This window comes from Dasypus novemcinctus, chromosome 3 (genome assembly GCF_030445035.2).
Source record: "Dasypus novemcinctus isolate mDasNov1 chromosome 3, mDasNov1.1.hap2, whole genome shotgun sequence".
Lineage (NCBI taxonomy): Eukaryota > Metazoa > Chordata > Mammalia > Cingulata > Dasypodidae > Dasypus > Dasypus novemcinctus.
Genome location: NC_080675.1, coordinates 35,140,089 through 35,159,662, shown reverse-complemented (window position 1 = coordinate 35,159,662; position 19,574 = coordinate 35,140,089). Strand labels below are relative to the sequence as shown.

The window sequence follows — 19,574 nt, the reverse complement described above, 5'->3', positions numbered from 1 at the left end:
AAAGAAAGTCCTTATATGATAGAAAAAATAAAACATTTGGAAAGACAATAATTAAAACTATAACTACTTTTTGCTATATTAGACTTAAAGAGACCCAAACATTCTAATTCTGTTAGAGTTCAAGGACTTGTCTTTTAGTGGAGCCCCTAAAGCCTAGATGATCTTGAAGTATGATGGATGGTTTACATAGGGACAGATGGCCCTGGAAAAGGAAGAGAACATGTATGCTATCAGTTCTTCTATCTGGTCAAGAGGGACTTTTAACTTGGACTCTTTGTTTTAGATGGTCACACTCTGGCCTTCCTTTGGCTGCACCCCTACCCAACCGGGAAAGGATTCCCAGGTGTCAGGGGAATGTATCTCCCTGGAACCCACATCCCTATCCCCCATGCCTTTGGGACCTGGGACCCCAGAATTCTCTCCTGAAATAATTCTGATCCTGCTTCTGGGACCTATGCTTCTTCCTGGATCATCAGTGTGTATTCTCCCAGGCCTTGCCTGTGCAGGTTGGGGTGTCTACTTGCATATACGACAGGTCCCTCAAGGGTACATGATGGAGATGGGGATGGGAAGAGAAGGAAGATAGGCTAGAAACCAGGGGTTGAGGCCGAGGACTGATTCTCCCCATTGCCATTCCAGTACAGGACTACAAGGGGTTTCTAGATTTTAAATTTGAGCCTGGCCTTCTAAGTTGTTATGGAAGTAAATGTATCAAGGTTAACAGTTTGTTCATTTGGGGTATTTAGACCTTCATATGTACTCCTGGCCCAGGTTCCATAAATATTTATTAGCAGTATACTGGGAAACTGATTTATTAGAAGACATACCTGAACTTTGGGGATTGGTGCATAAGGAAAGAAAATGACATTTAAGGAAGCGGACTTGGCCCAATGGATCGGGCATCCACCTACCACATGGGAGGTCCACAGTTCAAACCTCGGGCCTCCTTGACCCGTGTGGAGCTGGCCCATGCGCAGTGCTGATGCGCGCAAGGAGTGCTGTGCCACATGGGTGTTCCCCGCATAGGGGAACCCCACGTGCAAGGAGTGTGCCCCATAAGGAGAGCCGCCCAGCGTGAAAGAAAGTGCAGCCTGCCCAAGAATGGTGCTGCACATGGAGAGCTGACGCAGCAAGATGACGCAACAAAAAGAAACACAGATTCCTGGTGTTGCTGATAAGGATAGAAGCCGTCACAGAAGAGCACAGCGAATGGACACAGAGAGTAGACAACTGGGGGCGGGGAGAGGAGAGAAATCTTTAAAAAAGAAAAAAAAAAGAAAACTATTTAGAGAAGATAAAATCATTGTTTATATCTTTCATTTATGAAAGCCAGGATTGTTCTCTCTCTCTTTCTCTCTTCAGGTGAAAGGCCCTAGTGTTGGGCTTCTTGGCTTCTCCAAAGGAGGTGATTTGTGTCTCTCAATGGCCTCCTTCTTGAAGGGTATCACAGCCACTGTACTTATCAATGCCTGTGTGGCCAACACTTTAGTACCTCTGCATTACAAGGATATGACTATTCCAGCTCTTGGCTCTGACCCAAGTAAATTTAAGCTCACTGAGTCAGGCATTATAGATTGTATGGATGTTTGGGACAGCCCGCGGGAGGACTCCCAGCACCAAAGTCTCATTCCATTAGAAAAGGCTCAGGGCCCCTTCCTGTTTATTGTTGGCAAGGATGATCGTAACTGGAAGAGTGAATTCTATGCTCACATAGCCACTGAACGGTTACAAGCCCATGGAAAAGACAGACCCCAAATAATCTGCTACCCTGGAACTGGTCATTGTATTGACCCACCTTTTTTTCCGACTCGTATAGCCTCTGTGCATGCCATGTTGGGCCAGGCAGTGTTCTTTGGAGGTGAGTCAGGAGCCCACTCAAGGGCACAGGTAGATGCCTGGCATCAAATTCAAACTTTCTTTCATAAACATCTCAATAGCAAAAAACCTGTCAAGCACAGCAAAATATAACCTTGTAACCATAAACCAGATTCCATCAATAAAAATCCCATTTGTACAATATGTGTTGAGTTTTCCAAAGCACCTAAGGAACCTTTTTGTTACAAAGCAACCAGCTCAGCTTCCTTGACAGGCCCTAGCCTTCATTTCTTCTCTGCTGGGTATTTCCTCTTGCTCCCAAATTTTACCCAATGTGCAGGCTTACCCATAATCTTGTCTGTAGGACATCCTCAACTTTAAGAAGGGAAATGTAAAAAGTGCTAGCCCGACTCTCAGTTGCTGAGCTGGCCTCAGCTTTATGCCCCAGATCTGAGAACTGAGCTTCCATATTTCCCTGGAGTCCCATATCCCCATTGGACCCTAATTGACTGTAGCAGTTTGATATTATTTATGAATTCCAAAAAGAGATATTGATTATGTTTGTAAACTGATTGGTTCCTCTGGGAATGATACCCTTTGATTATATTAAATTCAAAGGTCATGTTTACTTGAATAAATTAAGATTAGTGCTTTGATTTATCCAGGTCAGTAGGGCCCTTGGTTGGTAGACACTCACACAGAAAAAGATACAGCAGAGGGAGAGAGACAGCTCATTAGACACAGCAGAGGCCCCAGGAAGAGAGATAAGCCTAATAGTCTATACCTAACATTGTGAAGAGAACGGAGCAGCTAAGTCCAGAAAGAAGTGAGCCCTGGGGAGAGAGACGAGCCTCATGCCAGCCTACAGCTGAGATCAGAAGCTAGGGCCACAGAGCCTTGAGAAGGATGGCTGAACCTTTGCGGACATTGCCTGCCATCTTGCTTCAATACATGGCCAATGACTTTGGGTGAGAAGGTGCCCCTTATGGTACATTTAGTTGGACCCTTTAAGGCCTTGTGACTGAAAGCTTCTAACCCAAATAATTACCTTTCATTAAAGCCAACAGAGTTCTAGTACTTTGCATCAGCATACCTTTGGCTGACTAAGATATTGACTGTTATGGTGAGGTTATTGTGTCAATTTGGCCAGGTAATGTGCCTACTTGTTTGGTCAAGCAAGCACTGGGCTAATTGTAATACAAGGACATTTCCAAGACACTAATCATCAGTGAGTTGATTGCATCTATGCCTGATTATATCCATAATCAACTGAGAAGATTGCCTTCAGCATCCAATCAGTTGAAGACCTTAAAAGGAGACGTGATTTCAGTATCCAGGGAGAGAATTCCCATCTCTCCTTCAGACCACCAGTATCTCCTGGGGAACTCATTGAGGACCTTTCAGCCTGCCCTATGGAATTTTGACAGCTTGCCGCCTGCCCTATGGAATTTGGACTTGTGCATCCCCATGGTTGTGTGAGATAATTTTATAAAATCTCATACTATTTACTAATATCTCCTGTCTGTTCTGTTTTCCTAAAGAACGCTGACTTAATAAACTGACCAAGTCTGAGTCTTGGGAACCTGCCCACTCAAGTCCCTTAAGGAGTGGACTCTGCCTCATTCTTGCTAGTACACATCCCTGAATATCTACTGAAGACTTATCCCTGAACCGCAATCTGAAGATTAGGACCTTATATCACCTGCTGATATACTTCCTTTATGTTGACCATCTGTCTGGATTCCCAGTCACTATATGGTACTGCCTGTTAGAAAGAAAAGTTCAACTGATTGTGGAGGAGAAAAGAATTTTATTAACGATCTTGCAAAAAACGGCACTTGACCTGGATAAAATGGCTGGTTTGCCAAACAAGAAACAGTGATATTTATAACCTAAACCTAACACGCAGGTCCCTCCCCTATTCCCCATTGATTGGGTACTTCAGAGGTTATAGTCTTATCAGAGATATCTAACTAACTTCTGCTGTTCCCACTCTGATTCCCTGCTCCCGCATTCCCTACATTCCGGCAGTCTGGGCAGACTCAGTGCCTGCTTTCACCCCTGGCCCACTTTTCAAATTTGGGCCACTTTCACTACTGGTCCCCCTCGCTTTGGCCTTGCCCTCAGCACTCACCATTGGCCCTGTCTTGTTTCAGCGCCATTTTTCAAATTCTTGGACCACCAAAGTTACTAGAAACCCTTTCCCTCCTTCCATGACAGGCAGAGCCTGCTCTGGCTTCCGCTTTGTGAAAATTAAATTTAACCCTTTCCCACACTGCCTGCCTGGAGGACTGCCTTGGTGTGAACAGATTTTCAAGCCATCTCCCCAATCTTTGTATGTCATGTTATGCCTGCCAAATTCAAGTCCCTCCCAGCACTATTTGCTCCTCTTACCTTCCTACAGGGAATATATGGGGCCAGTCTGGTCCAGCTCATTGCAGTATACTAGGCATTATGTAGACTGACAAAAGACCAGACCTGAATTCAGGGAGGCTTTTCTGAGACTTCAGGACACATGGTTTACTGAGTACATAAAATTTTTCACCAATGTGACTCTGTTCATGCAAGCGAATAGATCTTAACTAATGAAAAGAAATGTTCCTTACAGCTAACTTAATAATGACCAATGGTTAAAAATCTGTTTCAAGTGCATTCATTCATTATGAAATATAATTTTCTATAATGTGAATTCTAGGAGCCTCTGCTTTAATTCATTTTCAGGTGATCTTACTATCCTAGAGATGCCCCTGGGATGGAGGTCATAAGAAGAAGTTATAAGGAGGGTGGCTGGGGTGTGTGTGAGAAAAGTGAGGGCTGAAATGGTAGCAACAAAAGCTAAGCATGAAGATGATGACCAGTCATCTCCATATATCAAAGCACTAGAGAAGAACAGCCCTAGACCTCAATTTCTTTCTTATTAATAAAGTATATAGAAATGCCCTACACTGACTAAAGTTATTTGGTCACTTTCCCCTCAGAGTTTACTGTATGTGGTCACCTGCCTCAAAGATTTGGTTTCAAAAGAAACCTCTGTAACAATCTGTCAGTAACTTTTCCGTGAGGCTTAGTTGCTCACAGCAGCTGAAACTGAAAAGAAATTCAGCTGGAGACATTTGAAAAAGAGAAAACAACAAAAAACAAACCAGGAAATACAATCAAATTTAACACTTATTCTGTACACCTAATACCCTTGATTGTACTTCCAATAGAGTGAGAAAGGCCAAAGGATAATTTTGAAAGCAAACTCATGTTTTTGCCATCAACTGATAATTTTCAAAATATTTGAATAACCTGTTACATATTTCAACCAACTAAAAATACAAGAATTTCTTAATTCTTTCCACATTTCATGACTAAGCTATATTGCACATTTATTTTAAATGAACTTTGAACCCGGGCAAGATAAAAGTTTGTAGAAGGCATTCTGTGTTTACAGGTGGTAACATACAGGCATGCACAAAATCCAATATGCATGGCCACTCTAATGATGGGTTTGGGGGCAGAAGTAAATATTACGTTATTTTTCTAACGCTCAGGATCTGCTAATAAGTATATCCAAAGACAGAAGGACTTCAGCAAATACTTTTCAGAGAAAAGGGTGTTCGATGGCCCTAAATTAGAAAGTCTTAGTCTGGTGGGCATATGCTTTGAATGGTAAATATTTCAGATCGCCAAACCAGGACTCATGAAAATTATGATTTCATTTATAGGGTAAATGGGATAAGATATTTGAAAATGGGAATGTTTCCAAAATAATTCTAGATTTATTTATACACCCCTCTTTCTTGACACACCGGTTTAAAAGAGTATTTTCACCTGGGTTAATAATCCTCATGTTATAAATGCATTTTAATTAAGGCAGAATTCTATAGAAAATAAAATTTCTAATTACATATTCAATATACGAACCCATTCTTCCCTGTAGAAGATTCAAGTAATACAGATAAAAGAACATTTTAACCTGTTAACCAATCCCAGTCCTCTCCCAGGAACAATTACTATTATCAGCTTGAAATGTATCTTACCAGAACCATTTTCTAGCCATTTAAATGCAAATGAATGTATGACTAGAAAAATATGGTTTTATTTTGTGGGTTCAACGCTCTTTCTCTTTAAAGAAGCCATTACATTCTAATCGCTTCTTGGGTAAAATCAAGTGTAGTACACCTGGTTCATACTATAAGCTTGTTTCTGCACATAGAAATTACTTTTTAATACTTGTGCTAGGTCAAAGGACAATCGAGATTATTTCATGGTGCAGCTTTCTCAATGGAAAAAACAAACTTGTGGGAAACCTGGCATCATAACCTCCACCCCCACAATTCGGCTTGTTTTAGGGCTTTGTGGGCATTCCACCTTCAATCTCTATCATTAAGAGTTCAATCCAGTACCTCATCTCAAACTTTTAAATTTTAACAGCCTTTCTTAATCTAGGGCAAAGATTATTTCAAGGGAGGAATCTGGATTTTGGCAGGAGTTTGGTATACGCGGTCGTCCTAAACCAGGTTTAGGGAACAGTGTCCCCTGGTGGCCAGCGATGGATTTTGGAAAAAGCTACCGGCCGGCATTTTCTGTCAGAAATCATTAACTTCTCATTCTTGATATGTCGAGAAGTAGGCTCAGATTTACTACCTGCGTCTCTCAGGTTCTAAAACTACCACCACCTTCGAGTCTCTATACCGGTGCGGTTTGCAGCCCTTCACTAAAGAGTGTCCCACGGACCACCCGCACTCCCCTGGTAGTCCGCACCCCACCCCTTTTGTCCCTCTGGGCAACGCCCCTCCGGGCCCGCCCCTTCCGGCCCCGCCCCGCGAGCCTTGCTGGGCTGGTTCAGACCCTGCTGCTCCTCCCCGCCCTTCCGGGTGGGCTGTTTGCCAGGCGCCAGGGTGCGCCCTCTTATTAGCCAGGGTCGAAGTCTCAGCGGCCTCCGCACCCCGTGGCAAGGCCGTGGGCCGGTCCTGGAGGTCGTTTACATCTGCTCTTTGCTCCCACAAGGCCGCGATCCTGACTGTCACACTCAAGACCGGGCTAGCGGACGAGCCCCTAGGCCCCGGCGAGCGAGTGACCCTGCAGGCATCGGCCGTCAGCTTCCAAGACCGCCTCTTCCACTTGCTGGCCCGCCACGCGGCGGACAGCCGCGGGGAGCTGGACCTGGCTTGGGCCAGGGACTGGGCGGCGATCTCACCAGCGTGAGATAGATCTCATCTGCCTCAAACAGATGTCAAGGCGAATGATGAAAAGGCCCCTCGAAGTGGAGGGGCCGCTCCGCCGCCCGCCCGTGCCCTCCGCCCAGGAGCTGCGCGGCGCTTGCCTGCGACGGGGCCGCTTGCGGAGCGTGTTCTCTTGCCTCCAGTACTTGAGACCTTTTTCGCAGAGGGCTTTGCTGAGGTTTTGCGGAATTGACTGGAGGCTTATGAAAGCTGGCTTGCTTGCTTTGCTAGCTGATTTATGGTCTGAGAACAAGGCAATCGCCTTAATTATTTGCGTAGTTCGCCAGACATCAGGGGTAACATTCCTACTAAGTGGTGCTTAGCATGTAAATTTAATTTGCTTGGGGGAAGCGGACTTGGCCCAATGGATGGGGCACTGCCTACCACATGGGAGGTCCAAGGTTCTAACCCCTGGGCCTCCTTGACCCATGTGGAGCTGGCCCACACGCAGTGCTGATGCGGGCGAGTAGTGCTGTGCCACTCAGGGGTGTCCTCTGCGTAGGGGTGTCCCCCACGTAGGGGAGCCCCTGCACAGGAGTGCGCCCATTAAGGAGAGCCGCCCAGCGGGAAAGAAAGTGCAGCCTGCCCAGGAAGGGCCCCCCCCCCCCACACACACACACAGGGAGAGCTGACGCAGCAAGATGAGGCAACAAAAAGAAACACAGATTCCCAGTACCGCAGATAAGGATAGAAGCAGTCACAGAAGAACACACAGTGAATGGACACACAGAGCAGACAACTGGGGGCGGGCGGGGGGGGGGGTGAACGGGAGAGAAATAAATAAAGAATAAATCTTAAAAATAAATAAAGGAGGAAACTGAGGCCTGAGATGTTCTTAACCAAATGACAGCTAGGTGGCATTAAAATCAGATTGCAGGTCAAACTCTTTGAGCGTCAAACTTTGGCCTTCTAGGAACTTGTAAACACAATTTAGCGAATGAATCAATGAATGAAATAATTATGTTTTTCATTTTTATAAGCCCAATCTAGCTCTGTCCTTATCCCCTCCTCTCACCCCCAAGATCTTTAGGAACTACTAAAATTCTTAAATGAGAGATTTTAAACATCTTCATAGCTGGGGGACAAAACCTGCTATTTGAAATTTTCCACACTGGGGATTAAATTACTAAATTGAAACAAAATAAATAAGAAATTACCAGTCATTTTAATGTGGTATTCAGGTCAGTATTTTGAATCCTGTGGTTGGAAAACTATTCTCCTAAATGGCAGAAACTGTGTACTAAATAAATATGATCTAAGGGTCTATATGTTGTATTATGTCATTTTCACGCTTTGCCTTAGGCTTTCTGGAACTAATCTTAAATCCAGAAATGCTTGAAAGTTACCTACTTTTTAAAAGCATCGATCAAGATATGCTCAGAAATATGAATGTTAAAACCACCTTGTAATTGCATCCAGCATCCAGGTGGAATCTGAGCCTCCTCTTGACATAAAGGTGCAATGGACACAACCAATCCAGTGTCCACATAGAAGAGGTGGCATTGGATTGGGAAAAGTGGACATAATGGACAAAGGGTATGGGGAAAGGCAGGAAGAGATGAGAGGTGGAGGCGTCTTCGGGACATGGAGCTGCCCTGGATGGTGCTTCAGAGGTAATCACCGGACATTGTAAATCCTCACAGGGCCTACATGATGGAATAGAGGAGAGTATGGGCCATGATGTGAACCAATGTATATGAGGTGCAGAGGGGCCCAAAGATGTACTTACCAAATCCAATGGATGTGTCATGATGATGGGAACGAGTGTTGTTGGGGGGGGGGAGAGGGGGGGTGGGGGGGTGGGGTTGAATGGGACCTCACATATATATTTTTAATGTAATATTATTACAAAGTCAATAAAAAATAAAAAAATTAATAAAAAAAAAAAAACAAAAAAACCACCTTGTAAACATCCGACTTTCCATTTTTGTAGTTTAGAGGTACCCTAGTTTGTTTCTAGATTTGAAAACTTAAAAGTGGCCTCTGGCCCTGTCATTTTAGATCTCTTGATTTGCTTCCTGTCCTAATGTCCTTGAGTCTTGTTCTGCTCTTATAATCTTTATCTGGCATTTTAACTTTATGTGAAATACAGCAGAGGCAAATATCTGAACTATACTAGGAGACAAATGGCTGAGAAGTTCTTCTCTTGGAATGGTGAATAAATAATACAATCTCAAATAGGAATGTTGAAAGAGAAATAACAGACCAACATTTGGAGGCTATTTGTTTGACATTTTACAACCTTTCCACACATCTTACGTTTTTATTTTTTTTTATTTTTATTTTTTTAATTTTTTAATTTTTTATTGACTTTGTAATAATATTACATTAAAAATATATATGTGAGGTCCCATTCAACCCCATCCCCCCACCCCCCCTCTCCCCCCCCAACAACACTCGTTCCCATCATCATGACACATCCATTGGATTTTCATCTTACGTTTTTAAAACATATTTTTTATTCCTTTTTAAAAGATGCATAGATCCCACAAAATGCTACATTTTAAAAATATAGGGGATTCCAATGTGCCCCACTCCCCACACACCCCCACTTTTCCCACATCAACAACTTCTTTCATTTAGTGTGGTAATTCATTGCAACTGATGAACACATTTTGGAGCACTGCTACACAGCATGGATTATAGTTTACATTGTAGTTTACACTCTCTCCCAGTCCATTTGGTAGGTTATGGCAGGAATGTTCTGCATCTGTCCCTGCAATGTCATTCAGGAGAACTCCAAGTCCTGAAAATGCCCCCACATTACACCTCTTTATCCCTTTCCCTGCCTTTAGCAACTCCAGTTGCCACTGTCTCCACATCAGTGATATAATTTCTTCCATTGCTAGAATTACAATAAGTCTAGTAGAACACCAGTAAGTCTCCTCTAGTCCATATTTTATTCCCCAATCCTGAGGACTCTGGGATGGTGATGCCCTCTCCATCTCTTGAATGAGAGGGGGCTTCGATCCCATATGGCTGACAAAAGGGACTCTCCTGCTTGCAACTGTAGACTCTCCCGGTTCATTAGTGTGGTGGTTTTATTCACTTTTATTACACCTTCATTAAATCTTTAAAACAGTTTAGTCAGAGCCCTTTAAAGTTGGGTATCATTTTTTTATTGTCGTATACTTTAATAACTCAAAACCTGCAGAGCTTTTAGATTTAGCAGGAATTACACTTCACACTAAAACATTTTCTACATCTTTGTTGCAAATTTTCATAATTTTTCCATTTCACACTGATTTCCTCACAGGGAAGGAAATATATATATTTACATTTACAGCTTCAAACAGGTGTCTCTTTCAAGTACAACAATGAACCTATTTCACCCAAAATAGATGTTTTCTTTTCAGAGCAAAAAAAGCAGGTGTTTAGAAAACAAACAAAAAGTAAATTATACAATATGAATTTTATCTAGAAAATGTTAGCTGAAAAGATTGAATTAATCTTGTCAGGTAATCCAAGATTAATCCCCTTTCCTGGTTAATAGCAGATGGTCCTTTTCCTGGTTGATTGATATGTTTGGTGATGGAATATTAAATTACTCTTTTTTTAAAAACAAATCAATTTTATTGGTACATATTAATAAAGCATACAGTTCATCCAAAGTGTACAATCAATAGTATTTGATACAACCGCATAGTTGTGTAGTCATCATTTCAATAATTATTAGAGCATTTTCACTATTTCAATAATAATAAAAAATCAGACAAGTAAACAAGAAAATTCTTCAGCTCTCAAGCTCTGTTTCCCCTGCTGTACATAGCTGCTATTTCAGGATATTCTTGCACTATTTATTTATAGTTTTATTGAGATATATTCACATACCATATGACCTACCCAAAGTGTATAATCAGTGGCTTTTAGTATAATCACAATGTTGTATATTCACCACCACAAAAATTTTTTAATCATTTCGTTACTCCAAAAAGAAACACTCCACATCCTTTAGCAGTCCTTCCCCAGCCCTACGTAACTATTAACCCAATTTAATCTTTATAAATTGATTTACATATATTTTTACATTTTATACAAATGGAATAATACAATATGTTACACAATATATTTAGTTCATAGTAACGCAATTTTATAGTATTTGTCCTTTTGTGTCTGGCTTGCTTCACTCAATATAATGTCCTCCAGGTTCATCCAAGTTGTATGCTTTATGACTTCATTTCTACTTACAGCTGCATAATAGACTATTAAATGACTCTTGAGCAACACTCATGGCTTGTTGAGATTTTGCTACTCTAGCTTTGCCATTTTTGACTATGAAGATCTACCTCCAATCATGGACTTAAATTTAGAATACTGTGAGGAGGTAGCTAAATTTGTGCAAAGTCACCCAGAGATGAATGGGGTGGAAGAGGGAAATGTGTTTAAGAGGAACTCAGAAGAGAATGAATAAAAAGTGGTACTACTTGGTTGGAAAGTATCTACAACAAATACCTGTTGAATTAATAAATTTAAAATGAAGCATGGCATCATTAACAATCATGCCTTCTTTATCTTTCCCCATCTTTCTTCTTGTTTTTTTCTTCAATCTGCAATAGAGTCATTGGCTCAGCAAAGGAGCAGAGTTTACATTTTCCATGGCTAGCTATCTCCCAAATGTAGCCCTGGTTGTGAGCATCAGTGGTGGCATATCTCACAGCAACTAACTTTACATGTACTAGATTAATCCTGCCAGGACTGTCTTTTTATTTATTTATTTATTTTATTTGTTTATTTATTTTCTCTTCCCTCCCCCCCTCTGTTCTTTGTGTCTATTTGGTGCGTGTTCTTGTTTTTGTCCACTTCTGTTGTTGTCAGCAGCACGGGAATCTGAGTTTCTTTTGTTGCATCATCCTGCTGCGTCTACTCTCTCTGTGTGCGGCGCCATTCCTGGGCAGACTGAACTTTCTTTCACGCTGGCGGCTCTCCTTATGGGGCGCACTCCTTGCTTGTGGGACTCCTCTACGCGGGAGACACCCCTGCGTGGCAGGGCACTCCTTGCGCGCATCAGCACTACGCATGGGCCAGCTCCACACGGGTCAAGGATGCCCAGGGTTTGAACCGCGGACCTCCCATGTGGCAGGCAGACACCCTATCCATTGGGCCAAGTCCACTTTCCAGGACTGCCTTTTAACCTAAACAAAGTCTCTGCCACTGATTCAGGAGTATATGATGTAAAAGAAATGCTGGTGGACCCTTTGGATCTAGCCTATCGGGAAAGTCTTACCCCTTTGAAAAAGCCGGTGCCCATTTCCCTTTTATCTTTGGAGAGGCTGACAAGCATTGGAGGAGCTCAGCTTATGCCTCATAGCTTTGACAAGTCAAATTTTACTGTTTCAAGGTACCCTAATTCTGGCCACAGAATTGATCTCCCTAACAGCTCTTTTGTTTCTCTGTAGTCCTGGATTAGGTATTGGGGCTGCCTGTTTTGGGAACAGGACAGCACAAAGCTCATGCTATTGCTCAGATCAAGTCTTGGAAGAAGATCATCTTGGAGTTTTTGTACTTGCATCTAGGGTAAAGGCTAACAAATTAGATGGCTCATTTTAGAATATACTTCAGAAAAAGTCAAGAGACAGCCTTTGAAGAAAGACTGAACATGAAAATTTTTTTTAAGATTTAAAAAAAAATTTCTCTCCCCTTCCCTACCCCCCCCCCAATTGTCTGCTCTCTCTGTCCATTCGCTGTGTGTTCTTCTGTGTCCACTTCTATTCTTGTCAGCAGCCCGGGAATCTGTGTCTCTTTTTGTTGTGTCATCTTGCTGCATCAGCTCTCTGTGTGTGCGGCGCCACTCCTGGGCAGGCTGGACTTTCTTTCGCACTAGGCGGCTCTCCTTATGGGGTATACTCCTTGTGCATGGGGCTCCCCCATGTGGGGTACACCCTTGCCTGGCACAGTATTCCTTGCGCGCATCAGCACTGCGCGTTGGCCAGCTCCACATGGATCAAGGAGTTCCTGAGTTTGAACTGTGGACTTCCCTTGTGGTAAGCGGATGCTCTATCCATTGAGCCAAGTCTGCTTCCCCAAACATGAGAATTTTTGACAAATTTCTGAGATCTGGATTTCTCATGGGCTTTTTCAAAAAAGCAATTTTATTTTATTTTATTTTTCCTTCATTATTTATTTTTTTAATGTTACATTTTAAAAAATGAGGTCCCCATATGCCCCCCCCCACCCCCCTCACCCCACTCCTCCCATAACAACAACCTCCTCCATCATCATGGGACATTCATTGCACTTGGTGAATACATCTCTGAGCACTGCTGCACCACATGGTTAATGGTCCACATTATAGTTTACACTCTCTCCCAGTCCACCCAGTGGGCCATGGGAGGACATATGATGTCCAGTAACTCCCTGCAGTACCACCCAGGACAACTCCAAGTCCTGAAAAATGCCCCCACATCACATCTCTTCTTCCCACTCCTCACCCTCAGCAGCTACCATGGCCACTTTCTCCATCTCAATGCTACATTTACTTCCATTACTATCACATTAGTTCCAGAATAGAGTATCAGTAAGTCTACTCTAATACAACTCTATTCCTCCATTCTGTGGACCCTGGAATGGTTATGTCCACTCCATCTCTGTATCGAGAGGGGGCTTAGATTCCACTTGGATGACGGATGTAATTCTCCTGTTTGCAGTTGTAGGCACTCTTGGCTCCCTAAAAAAGCAATTTTATTGAGATATTTTTACATATGATACAGTCGATCCAAAGTGTACAATCAATGATTTATATTATAATCACAGAATTGTGCATTCATCATCACAATCAATTTTAGAACATTTTCATTATTTCAAAAAGAAAAAAATCCCAACCCTTGGTAGTCATCCCTCACTCCCTTTATCCTTCCCCATCCATAGCTTATAGTTTGCTCTAGGTTTATTTTTGTCCAAATACCACCCTATTTTTAACACCTTATAATAATGAAGTACATTTTTTCTAATTCATGGCTTATAGCTGTACTACTGACCACACTCATCATCCACACCAGCATTCACTATATTATACAGTCCCATGTTTCATCCTTTAGCTTTCCTTCTAGTGACATAGACAACCCTAAACTTTTCCTTTTAGCCACGATCATACCCACATACCAGCACTGTTAATTATACTCACTAGAATATGTTACCATCACCTCTCTCCTTTTCCAAACATGTTCAAACATCCAACCATATGACAAATTCTACACAAATTAAGCATCAGTTCCACTATTCTCTATCCTCATTTTATTTTCTGGTGACCTGTAATCTAGATATTAACTCCATGCATTTGTTCATTATATTTAGTTCATGTTAGTGAGATCATATAATATTTGTCCTTTTGTGTCTGACTTATTTCATTCAACATAATGCCCTCAAGATTCATCTACGTTGTTGCATGCATCAAGACTTCATTTCTTCTTATAGCTCAGTAATATTCCATTAAATGTATGTACCACATTTTGCTTATCCATTCCTCAGTTGATAGACACTTGGGTTATTTCCATCTTTGGGCAATTTTGAATAACGCCACTATGAACATGGGTGTGCAAATGTCTACTTAAGTCTCTGCTTTCAGTTCTTCTGCCTATATACCTAGTAGCAAGATTGCCAGATCATATGGCAATTCTATACTTAGCTCCCTAAGGAACCGCCAAACAGTCTTCTACAGCCACTGTACAGGTCTACATTCCTACCAGCAGTGAATAAGTGTTCTTATTTCTCCACATCCTCTCCAACACTTGTTTTCTGTTTGTTTTTAACAGTGGCCGTTCTTATAGGTGTGAAGTGATATCTCATTATTTTGATTTGCATTTCCCTAATAGCAAGTGATGTTGAACATCTTTTCATGAGCTTTTTAGCCATTTCTATTTCCTCTTTGGAAAAGTGTCTATTCAAATCTTTTGCCTATTTAAAAAATTGGCCGATGCCACTGACAAGAATGGGAGCAGACACAGGAGAACGCACAGTGAATGGACACAGAGAACAGACAACTGGGGTGGGGGCTGTGGAAGAAGGGGAGAGAAATAAATAAAATGTAAAAATTAAAAAATAAAAATAATAGAAACAAAAATTGGGTTGCTGTCTTTTTTCATGGGCTTTAAAAATAAACGAAAATCTTTTTTTTTTTTTTTTTCCCAAAATCTTGCTTCAAGTTCATCAGAGCCTGTAACTTAACTTTGGTATTATCTGTGCTTCTTATTTGACGTGTTTCAACTTTAATTCAAGGTAATTGCTAAGTGAAAACCAGTTTTCAATATTCCCTCTTATCCACCCTCCCTGTCACTTTCTCTACTTCCAAAGGTTTGCAAAAACTGGTATATGATAACTAGTTTGCTATATCTGACCTAGAGATTTTAAAAATGTCTCAAACAGGGATGAATACAAGAGTATAGGCTTATGGATTTTATGGTGAGGAACCATAGGGTTATGATGACTTTCTTATAATAGTCAGAGACTTGAGTGAATTCTCACAAGATGACCCAGAGACTAGTTGGTAATAAACTAAGGTCATAGAATCCTTTCATGTGTTAATCAGATTTTGAATTTTTTTTTTAGTTGCCATTCTTTCCAGGATCTATAGAGATAAGAAGAATCTCTAAAATATTTGCCTTAAAAACAGCAACTGATTACTGAAAAATACTTGCTCTGATTCTCTACAGTTCCTTTATCTCTGTATTCATACTTTGTTTTATTTTTTTTATTTTTTATTTTTTTAAAGATTTATTTATTTATTTAATTTCCCCCCCTCCCCTGGTTGTCTGTTCTTGGTGTCTATTTGCTGCGTCTTGTTTCTTTGTCCGCTTCTGTTGTCGTCAGCGGCACGGGAAGTGTGGGCGGCGCCATTCCTGGGCAGGCTGCACTTTCTTTTCACGCTGGGCAGCTTTCCTCACGGGCGCACTCCTTGCGCGTGGGGCTCCCCCACGCGGGGGACACCCTTGCGTGGCACGGCACTCCTTGCGCGCATCAGCACTGCGCATGGCCAGCTCCACGCGGGTCAAGGAGGCCCGGGGTTTGAACCGCGGACCTCCCATGTGGTAGGCGGACGCCCTAACCACTGGGCCAAAGTCCGTTTCCCTTTATTTTTTTTTAAGATTTATTTTTCTCCTCTCTTCCCACCCCCAGTTGTCTGCTTTCTGTGTCCATTCACCATGTGTTCTTCTGTGTCTGCCTGTGCCCTTTGTCAGTGGCACCAGGAGTCTGTGTCTCTTTTTGTTGTACCATCTTGCTGCACCAGCTCTCCGCATGTGCATCGCCACTCCTGGGCAGGCTGCACTTCTTTTGCGCGGGGTGGCTCTCCTTATGGGGCACATTCCTTGTGCGTGGAGCTCCCTTATGTGGGGGACACCCCTGCAAGGCATGGCACTCCTTGCATGCATCAGCACTGTGCGTGGGTCAGCTTCACCGCCCGGCTCAGGGGGCTCTGGGTTTGAACTCTGGACCTGCCATGTGGTAGGCGGACTCCCCAGCAGTTGAGCTAAATCTGCTTCCCTGTATTCACACTTTAAAATTTGTTCTCTAACCTTTGTTTCAAAACTGTATTTAAAAATAGGCAGATTCTAGTCCCAAATTGATAATTAGACATGTAGATCATGTAGTTACCTGAGAGAATGTCAGAGTCCAGGTCCTCCACCAAAATCTTAACTATAATTTTTGGGTGAGCCTTAATTTATTACAACAATCTTAGCTGTGGCTCTGAGTTCTAATTTTAAGCTTTCAAAATTTGTGTGGAAATGGAAGATGTTAAAAGTTCTGGCCTGGCTGTATAAGACAGGGAATCCAGAGGTGGAAGATTGTATTAGTCAGCTAAGGGATGCTGATGAAAAATACTAGAAATGGACTGGTTTTTATAAACAGTATTTATTTGGAGTAGGAACTTACAAATAGCTGGCCATAAGCATAAGTTACTTCCCTCACCAAAGTCTATTTTCACGTTGTTGGAACAAGATGGCTGCTGTCATGTGCGGGGGCTCAGGCTTCCTGGGTTCCTCTGGGCTCAGCTCCTCTGTTTTCTCCACAAGGTCAGTGTAGACTATGAGGCTCTCAAAGCTTTGCCTCTCTCCACAAGGTCAGCTGTAGACTATCATGCAAACAGCTCTGTCTCTCTCCCTGGGGCTCCAGCTTCAGCATCAAACGCCAACATCAAAACTCCAACGTTAAAAGCTTCCACTCTGTCCTTTGCCATGCCTTTTATCTGTGAGTCCCCACCCACCAAGGGATGGGGACTCAGCACCCTAATGACATGGCCTAATCAAAGCCCCAATCATAATTCAATCACACCCAGGTGCAGATCAGAGTACAAACACAATCCTATATCTATTTTTGGAATTCATAACCATATGAAACTGCTACATTCCACCCTCTGAATTCCAAAAAGACATTAAAATATTTTTTTAAAAATCAGTAACAATGCAAGTACTAAATCATATCACAATCAATTTAAAGAAATAGTCTGTCTTGGGGCAAAGTCCTGTCTGCTGCAGACCTCTGAAACTTACAAAACAATTTATCTGTTTCCAATACACAAAGGATAAACATTTTCATTACAATAAGGCAAAATGGGAGGGAAACACGAGTTATAGGTTGTCTACAGTTCAGTAAACTTGCAGGGCATCCTCCATTCAATTTCAGTCTGAGAGTCATTCTTAAGATGATGGTTTCTTCTCCTTGGGGCCTTATGGGAATCCACCCTTTCTACAGGATTGCCCAATGGCCATTTTCTTGGTTCCACCCTCATCAAGCATCTGGATGTTGACCAAGCTCCAGACCTCTTCCTCCAAAAGTGTTGGGGTGATTGCCATACATACCCAATCTTTAGGCTAGAGTCTTAACCCCCATAGCACACTGATGTGAAGACAACATTCCCCCTAACCTTTGGCATACAGGCTCAACCCTCTCAGAGCAATGAGTTGACCACCTGGCCTTCCCTAACCTTTGGAAGACAGATCCACCCCTCTCAGACCTGTGGGGTGCTGACCTTAACCACCCTAATCCTTGGGGAATGTGCTATATCCTCTCTGTACCCTGGGTGGCAAAATTCTCCCAGAATATCGGGTGGAAACATCCACCCTCTTCAACTGCTGGGGCAAACTCACCCTCTCTGTATATATGGGTGGAGTTACTCTCTTGGCCCAAGGTGATGTCCTCATTCCAGATCTCAGCTTCCATGGTTTTCCTCTTAAAGCCATGTTTCTCCTTCAATCTCTCCTTTCCATGTCCTTTTTATTCCAGGCTGACAGTGGTTTTGTTCATATAGCTCTCTCAAAAACCTTGTTGGTTTAGCATGCAGGAAGCAGGGGTCCAAGCCATCAGAGGGTAAGAGTTTCCACAAGTCTTTCCTAGATAACTACATCTTCAATCTTGATTTACCAGTTCCAAGTTTAGTTAAGTCCTCAAATGGGGCACTTTCATCTAGGATATTAATTTCCAGGAGCTTGAAATTTCCAGAATCAGTTTCCATTTTCTTTGTTCCCGACAGTTCAGTGCTCAGCTATCTCTCTCATACAGCATTTTGCTGTAAGCTGCAAGTAGAAGCCAAGCCACATTCTCCAGGTTTACTTCAGAAATTTCTTCAGCTAAATGCCTAGGCTCACCATTTTCAAATTCTCCCTTCCATAAAACACTAGAAGTTAATCTTGCTAATTTCTCTGCAACTTTAAAACATGGATTGCCTTTCCTCCAGTTTCCAATAATAGTTTCATCATTTACTTCTAAGGCATCATAAAAAGTCCCTTTAGTGTCCATATTGCTCTCAACAGTCTCTTCAAAGTATTCTAGGCCTCTTGCATCAAGCATTTCACAATTCTTCCAAAAAATACCCCTTACCCATTTATAAAACCATTCCAGCATTTAGGTAATTGCAAAAGCACTTCCCACTCCTTGCTACCAAATTTTGTATTAGTCAGCCAAAGGGGTGCTGATGCAAAATACCAGAAATGGGCTGGTTTTTATAAACAGTATTTATTTGGAGTAGGAACTTACAGATACCAGTCCATAAGCGTAAGTTACTTCCCTCACCAAAGTCTATTTTCACGTTGTTGGAACAAGATGGCTGCTGTCATATGCGAGGGTTCAGGCTTCCTGGGTTCCTCTGGGCTCAGCACCTCTGTTTTCTCCACAAAGTCAGCTGTAGACTATCATGCAAACAGCTCTGTCTCTCTCCTTGGGGCTCCAGTCTCAGCATCAAACTCCAACATCAAAACTCCAACATTAAAAGGCTCCAATCAGGCAGTGGCTGTCTTGGCCCAGTGGTTAGGGCGTCCATCTACCACATGGGAGGTCCGCGGTTCAAACCCTGGGCCTCCTTGACCTGTGTGGAGCTGGTCCATGCGCAGTGCTGATGCGCTCTAGGACTGCCCTGCCACGCAGGGGTGTCCCCACGTATGGGAGCCCCAGCGTGTGGAAGCCCCACAAGCAAGGAGTGCGCCGGTAAGGAGAGCCCCCTAGTGCGAAAGAAAGTGCAGCCTCCCATGGTGCCGCACACACAGAGAGCTAACACAAAAGATGACATAACAACAACAAAAAAAGAAACACAGATTCCCGTGCTGTTGACAACAGAAGCAGACA

At 42.6% G+C, this 19,574-nt stretch overlaps 1 protein-coding gene across 7 annotated transcripts in view; it reads left to right on the top strand.

Annotated features, from left to right (window-relative positions):
• The window catches only part of LOC101441550 (acyl-coenzyme A thioesterase 6), a 123,466-nt gene that overhangs the window by 13,082 nt on the left and 90,810 nt on the right, over positions 1 to 19,574 (top strand). For 2 of the 7 annotated variants that reach the window (XM_004455112.5, XM_004455114.5), the window contains exon 3: positions 1,363 to 8,923. The exons of the other annotated variants lie outside the window; for them this stretch is intronic. In XM_004455112.5, the coding sequence (XP_004455169.2) occupies positions 1,363 to 1,968 (606 nt within the window). In that variant the 3' untranslated portion in view covers positions 1,969 to 8,923. Of the gene's footprint in view, positions 1 to 1,362; positions 8,924 to 19,574 lie in introns of those variants that run through there. 7 annotated transcript variants of the gene reach the window in all.